Source organism: Pituophis catenifer, unplaced genomic scaffold (genome assembly GCF_029215685.1).
Source record: "Pituophis catenifer annectens isolate HBS135680 unplaced genomic scaffold, rPitCat1.0.hap2 SCAF_14, whole genome shotgun sequence".
NCBI classification, from domain to species: domain Eukaryota; kingdom Metazoa; phylum Chordata; class Lepidosauria; order Squamata; family Colubridae; genus Pituophis; species Pituophis catenifer.
This window is the reverse complement of record NW_027256894.1, coordinates 15,693,036-15,700,082: the sequence shown is the minus strand read 5'-3', so window position 1 is coordinate 15,700,082 and position 7,047 is coordinate 15,693,036. Positions and strand designations below refer to the sequence as shown.

Sequence of the window (7,047 nt, the reverse complement as noted above, 5' to 3'; positions counted from 1 at the left end):
TGTGCAACACCAGCCGAGCCTCACTTTCACATCCAAGCATCTTGCCTTTTTTCCGGGATTTCTGAAGATTTTCCCACCTGGAACCCGATCATCCCGGAGTGCAGGAAGGGGGAGGAAAAGGCATGGAAGCTGGCACCCCTTTAGAATAGAATAACAGAGTTGGAAGGGAACTTGGAGATCTTCTAGTCCAACCCCAGACAGGAAACTCTACACCACTTCAGACAAATGGTTATCCAACATCTTCTTTAAAACTTCCAGCGTTGGAGCATTTACAACTTCTGGAGGCAAGTTGTTCCACTGATTAATTGTTCTCTCTGTCAGGAAAATTCTCCTTAATTCTAGGTTTCTTATCTCCTTGATTAGTTTCCACCCATTACTTCTTGTCCTGCCCTCAGGTGCTTTGGAGAAAAGCTTGACCTCCTCTTCTTTGTGGCAGCCCCATGATGATGATGATGATGATGATGATGATGATGATGATTTATTGAATTTATATGCCACCCTCTCTCCAAAGGACTCAGGGCGGCTCACATCAAACAAACCAATCCCAATAAATACAAATTAAAACAGACTAAAACCAATTTAAAACAGTAGACCCCATCAGTCCTGCCTAGGGCGTTTAAACAGCCAGGTCTTAAGCTCACGGCGGAAGGTACGAGATACTGGAACGCCGCTATCATGTCTCCCCTACTCCTTCTTTTCCTTAAACTAGACGTACCCAGTTCCAGTCGCGGGGAGTTCCCGAGGTGGTGGTGTGGGGGAGGAAGGCAGGGAAGGCGGGAGGGTTGCCCCCCTCCACTCCCCAAGTGCGGGATTCTCTCCCCCAAGGATGGCAGCCAAGCAACTTTCCCCCCCCCCTCTGGCTGTTGCTGCGTCTGCCGGGGCGCGCTGGGTTCCCCCCCACAACCCGCCGTTCCTCCGCGCAAGGGCGCCCTTGGCAGCCGGGCTGCAGCGGGCGGAGCAGAAGCGCGTTTGAAGTTCGCTCCGCCGCCGCCAGTGGCTCTGGATTGGGCCGGCCAGCTCGTTTGCATTGACGCCACTAAAGGCTGGAGGTCAGGCCTTGCGGGGACTTTTATTGGCTTGCGCCGCCGCCCGCGCCGATGCTGCGCCCGCCGCGGCTGTCAAACTCCGGAGCGGACTGGCGAGCTTGCTAGAGAGCCAGCGAAGGAGGCTGGAAGGGGGCCGCCCGCTGAACGGCCCCGGGGCTCTTTCTCCTTTGGGGCGGGGAGCAGAAGCAGAAGCAGAAACAGAAGCAGGAGACGGAGCCGCAGCCGGAGCCGCAGCCGGGACCGGAGCCGCAACAGCAACAGCAACAGCCCTGCAAAAGCCAGAGAGCCCAAGCCTCCCCGGGAGCTCCAGGAGCCGCCGGTTGCGCCCTTGTTGGGATCCGCGCCTCCGCCTTGTTTGGACACCGAGCAAGCCCCCCTTTTTTTTGCCTCGCCATTTTAATTCATTCCGCAGCAGATCGGACGCCCCCTCCCCTCCCTGCCGAGACTTCCCTCCCTCCTTTCTTCCTTTCCCCCCCCCCTCCCCAAAATCCGGGGCTCGGATTTGGCAAGACTTTTTTTTCTGGGGGGGGGTGAGGGGGGGTGGGAGGAAGGTTTGCCAAGGGCGCAGAGCGATGGTGCTTTGGGTAGAAGAGGCGGCGACGGTGGGGTTGGGGGTGGTGGTGGCGGCGGCGGCGGCGGGGGGGTCCGCCCCCGCCGATCAGACCTGCTTCTTTGGATCTGGAGCCTTCTAAAGTTTAGCGTCCCCCCCTTTTTCTTTAATTCCCCCACTCCGGCCCCCACCCCCCCTTTCTGCGTTTCCCTCCCCTCCACCATCCCTCCTGTCTTCTCTTTTGGACGGCTGCTGTCCCCCTTTTCTCCTCCCCCCTCTGTCCTCTCTCCCCTCCCCTCTTTTTTTGGAGGGGAGGGCGCGCAGCTGGGGGGGCGGCACATCTGGAATCCCCAGCCCCAGGACCTGGCTTAGAGGTGCGGTGGAAGGGAAACCCGCTTTGGGAAAGAACGTGTGAATGCGCTTTCCCGGCTCCCGGGAGTGGGGGTGGTTTGCAAGCAAGAGCCGCGGTGGGGAAGGGCAGGGAGAGGGAGAGAGAGGGGTGGGTGGGTGTGAGGCGAGGGTCTGGCCGCGGGGATGACTCTGATGATTCGGACGGGCGCTTGATGAAGGCGGGAGTTTAACCCCGGAGGGGGGGGCTTCTGCCCTCCACCCCCTCCCAGCCCAGCTGGGGAGCCACGTTGAGGAGGTTTGGAAAGAGGGGAGCGGGGGAGGGCTGCCTATGTGCGCAGGGAGAGCGGGTGGGGGGGCAAGGAGGGGGGAGAGGTGTGCCAGGTCAGGTGTTGGACTGGGGGCGGTGGGTGCAGAGTTAAGGGCGCCCCTTCTTCCCTACCCTTCCTTTTCATTGCACGAGCTCCATTGAGCCCCTTCCGCAAAGCGGACTAGAAGATCTATTTGCAAAAAGAGAGGGAGAGAGAGGGGAGGGGGGGTTCTGGGGGAAGCGCCGCCCAGAAGTGATGCGTCTCCTCCCCTCCTCTTAATCCCCCCCCCAACCCAAACCTTGGGGAGAGGGTGGTGGGTGGGTGGGGGAGCATTTTCCCCTCTCCCCTTTTGCGTGGAGGGGAGAGGGGGCAAAAAGAAAAGAAGAAAAAAAAGAGAGAGAATGTCATAATTTAAGTGCACAGCCGGAATTTTCAAGCCCCCTCTCATCTACCTCGCCGCACGCCCGCTGCGCGCTTTTCGGATCGAGGGACCTCCGGATTTGGTTTGGAGGCGCCAAGAACGATGTTTCTCCGGATTTGGGGGGCCGGGCCTGAGACACAGCCGGCGGTGAGGATGGGGACCCTGGACCCTTCAGCAGAAACGGCCTATTATTAACCCCTTTTGGAAGGAAAAAAAACAAACAATAAAAAGGACAACGTTCCCAAGCGAGGGGAAGGAAGAAAAAAAAAAGAGAAAGAAATAACCTTGAGATCTAGCGGCTTGGAAAAAAAACAAAAACAAAACGCAAAGAAAAAAAAAACGCCATGGGTTGCGCTCCCAGCATTCATATATCTGACAGTCGGGTGGTTTACCACAGCAACAAAGATCCCGAGGACTCCAATTCGTCCCAGCAAGGCAACCCCGTCCCTGGATTATTCATTAAATCTTCCAACGCCACCTCGTATAAGTTGAGAACCAACCTAACGAAAAAGGACTCGCGGGACAACATGGAGGCGGAATCGAGGACCAAGAGATCCAGCGTGAAGGTAAGGAGAGTTTTAAATTCGGCCTATGATTTAATTATTTTAATCTGCTTTGAAATTCTATTTTGGACATGGTTTTTATTATGGCTGTTCACCGCCTCTGAGTCCTTCGGGAGAAGGGCGGTATATAAATTAAATTAAATTAAATTAAATAAATAAATAATGGGGGGAAAAAAGAAAAAAAAACACACAAAACGGTGTGCCCTTTGGGAATCTGGGGACCTTGTTGTGGTTGGTGGGGTGATGAGAAGAACTTTGTGAAGTCCACCAAGACTTGACGCACCAAACAAGTCACTGGCCCCTGGTGAGGACCGATTTTAAGCTGTCTTGGGTAAGTGCTGTCTGTCGGTTGTAGCTGGTGAGTTGCCAGTTTCATAAGCGTTACTCTCTTTTTTCTTTTTTTCTTTTAAAAAAATAAATGATTTCCTAGGTGTCTCTCTCTCTCTCTCTCTCTCTCTCTCTCTCTCTCTCTCTCTCTCTCTCTCTCTCTCTCTCTCTCTCTCTCTCTTCTCTCTCCCCCTTTTCCTCTTCTGTGGATTTTGGATCAGTCTAAGAAAGAGAATTCGGATTTATTTGGAATATACAGATCACTCTCAGTGCTGTCCCTATCCCCCATCTACCCCCACCTCAAACGTCACCTTGGGCCTGTAGGTGTGCATCAGCCAATATTTTATTTTTTATTATTTATTTGTCGAGTACGTATTAGATAATGTATATAAGTATAAGCGTGGATTGAATGCATAAAATGAATGCAAGTCAAGGGAACATTGTTGCAAAATCAGTGCAAAATCAGTGTGGAAGCCAGAGTTAAGGGAGCTATGTGGTTTCCCTTTCTGCCTCCTCTTGGAACTTTTGTTTGCAGGAGTGAAAGTTTGTTTTGAAACCCCTTCCAAGCAGAAACAGAATAGGAACCTTGACACAATAATGTTGCTTTTTCTTTGCTTTTCTTTCTTTTTTTTTTTTATGTACCCATACAGGATTCCAGCTTTTTATGAAGGTCTGCAAAAGATTTATGGGTATTTCCCTGGGCTGATTTAAGAAACCAAATATTACAGGAGGATAAATCATGGGAAGTTAAAACAAATGATTTAAAAGTGATTTTTTCCCCCCTTCTCCTTCTTTAGAATGGAGGAAATTCTTTGGCCTTTGGACTATGGATTACTGATCAAAGAAGCTGGCGGATTTGCATATGAAGTCCGCAAAACCTTTCAGGAATAGGATGCTATATAATTTGCACACAAATGCGTTTATGACAGGTGAAAGGTGGCTCAAAATGGAGGCAGATCAATGCACGGCATTGCCAAAATAATAATTTAAAAAATAATAATTCTAGAAACGTTGGATTCAAAATTTAAAATGTAGGTGCCCCTGTATAGTTGGATAAAATTGAATTAGTTTTATTTTGCTTCGTTTCTATCTCACATTGTCATCAAGTGGGCTAGGGTTGCAGGTATAGTTTTCTTGCTGTTCCCCATTCTTTGTATTTTCGTTTTACAACACTCCTTTGAGGTAGGACTGGCTGAGATAGAAAATGGCTTTTGATCTTCCAGTGGTACATTAGGCCTACAGTACATTTTGTGTGTTGTGCTAAAACTGCCCCAAACGTGCAGATGAAAACTAAATGAATTCCTAATCTTTTAGTCCAGCTTGACTCACTTGTCCATTTATAGATAGTTCTCGACTTACGACCACGACGACTTTCTGTTGCTGAGAGAGACATTGGTTCAGTCAATTTTGCCCTGTTTTACAACCTTTCTTGCCACAGTTGTTAAGTGAATCCATGCAGTTGCTAAATTTAGTAACACGGATGCTAAGTGAATCAGGCTGTTGACTTTGCTTGTGAGAAGGTCACAAAAGGGGGTCACATGACCTCGGGAAACTGCAACCGTCATAAATATGAGTCACTTGCCAAGTGTCCAGATTTTGACCACGTGACCAAGGAAATGTTGCAACGGTCGTAAGTGTGAAAAATGGTCATAAGTTACTTTTTTCAGTGTCATCGTCGTAACTTGGTCACTAAAAGAACTGTTGTAATTTGAGGACTACCTGTCATCTACTGCTATTATTTTTGGTTTTATCACCTCCCGTTATATGATCTTATTCGGCAACAGATTTCTACTGAAATGCATATTTGCAATAAAACAGACACCAGTATCAGACTTTGATGCTGACTGCAATTCTAAACATCTTTTTAAGAAGTGAGCTCCCAATGAATTAAGCTGAGGCCTTAAAATATTGCCCTGAGTTTTTCTTCTGTTGAACCAAGAGAGATTTAATTTGTGTACATTTGTGATATTTTTCCCCTTTTACACATGCTATTTGCTCAAGGTAAAGGGTTAAAAAAAACCCGCTTTCAACTGAAATTAAAACTTTCCTCTCCCACTTCAAACAAAACAATACCAAGAGGAGATCCAATAATGCCTGGTATTTAGCATTACATAAAGTCTAATTACGCTTCTATGGTTTTTTATGGGATTTAAGTAAAGCTGGTAACTTTTAAAAGGTAAAGGTAAAGGTTCCCCTTGCTCGCACATATGTGCTAGTCGTTCCCGACTCTAGGGGGCGGTGCTCATCTCTGTTTCAAAGCCGAAGAGCCAGCGCTGTCCAAAGACATCTCCGTGGTCATGTGGCCGGCATGCCTCAATGCCAAAGGTGCACGGAACGCTGTTACCTTCCCGCCAAAGGTGGTCCCTATTTTTCCACTTGCATTTTTTAACATGCTTTCGAAAAGTTGGCAGAAACTGGGACAAGTAACAGCAGCTCACTCTGTTACGTGGCACTAGAGATTTGAACCGCTGAACTGCCGACCTTTCGATCAACAAGCTCAGCATCTTAGCCACTGAGCCACCACATCCCTATTTGGTAACTTTTAGCTGTGATTAATACCGTTACTTACCCAGATGACATGTACTGTTGATGCTTATTAAGTAGAGGTAGCCTTTGACTTATGACCACAACTGAGCTCAAAATTTATGTTGCTACGTGAAACATGTGTTAAGTGAGTTTTGCTCCATTTTACGATCTTTGTTGTGAAGTGAATCCCTGCAGTTGTTAAGTTAGTAATCCAGTTGTTAAGGGAATCTGGATTCTCCATTGATTTTTTTTTTTTTTTGATTTATATGCCGCCCTTCTCCGGAGACTCAGGGCGGCTTACAGTGCGTTAAGCAATAGCCTTCATCTTTTTGTGTCTATTATATATATATTATACAAAGTCAGCTTATTGCCCCCACAAACTGGGTCCTCAATTTACCTGCCTTAGAAAGGATGGAAGGCTAAGTCAACCCTGAGCCTGGCAAGATTCGAACTTACTTTAATTGCAGACAGCTGGTGTTAAATTACAGTGCCTTGTCTGCAGAGCTATCCAGGCTCCTATTTTGCTTGTCAGAAGGTCATTGAAGGGGATCATGTGACCCTGGGACACTGAAATTTTGATCATGTGACCAAGGGGATGCTGCAATGGTCCTAAGTGTGAAAAATGTCACATAAGGCACTTTTTTCAGTGATGTCACTTTGGATGGTCACTATAAATGAACTGTTGTAAGTTGAGGACCACCTGTATATAAACCCTGACTTTCAGGGGAGGTTTGGGGGTTTAGATGGAGATGTAACCTGAGCCAGAACTTAGACTTAAGAGTCAGGTTGTGACAAACAGAACAAGGGCAAAAGTACTGAGAATATTTATTTTATTCCTATTTATGAATCAAGGTCTTTTGAATTTGGATGTTGCACGATCTGGAACAATTTATGTAGCATTGTTTCCCATTTCTTGAATGCTATGGCATTATCACTTCAATTCACAGTACGCTAT

The 7,047-nt window shown here is 47.9% G+C and overlaps 1 protein-coding gene across 2 annotated transcripts in view; it reads left to right on the top strand.

Annotated features, from left to right (window-relative positions):
* The first annotated feature begins 2,534 nt into the window (after positions 1-2,534).
* Positions 2,535-7,047, top strand: part of PDE8A (phosphodiesterase 8A) — a 100,763-nt gene continuing 96,250 nt past the window's right edge. For both annotated transcript variants that reach the window (XM_070953935.1, XM_070953934.1), the window contains exon 1: positions 2,535-3,242. In XM_070953935.1, the coding sequence (XP_070810036.1) occupies positions 3,021-3,242 (222 nt within the window). In that variant the 5' untranslated portion in view covers positions 2,535-3,020. The remainder of the gene's footprint in view (positions 3,243-7,047) is intronic.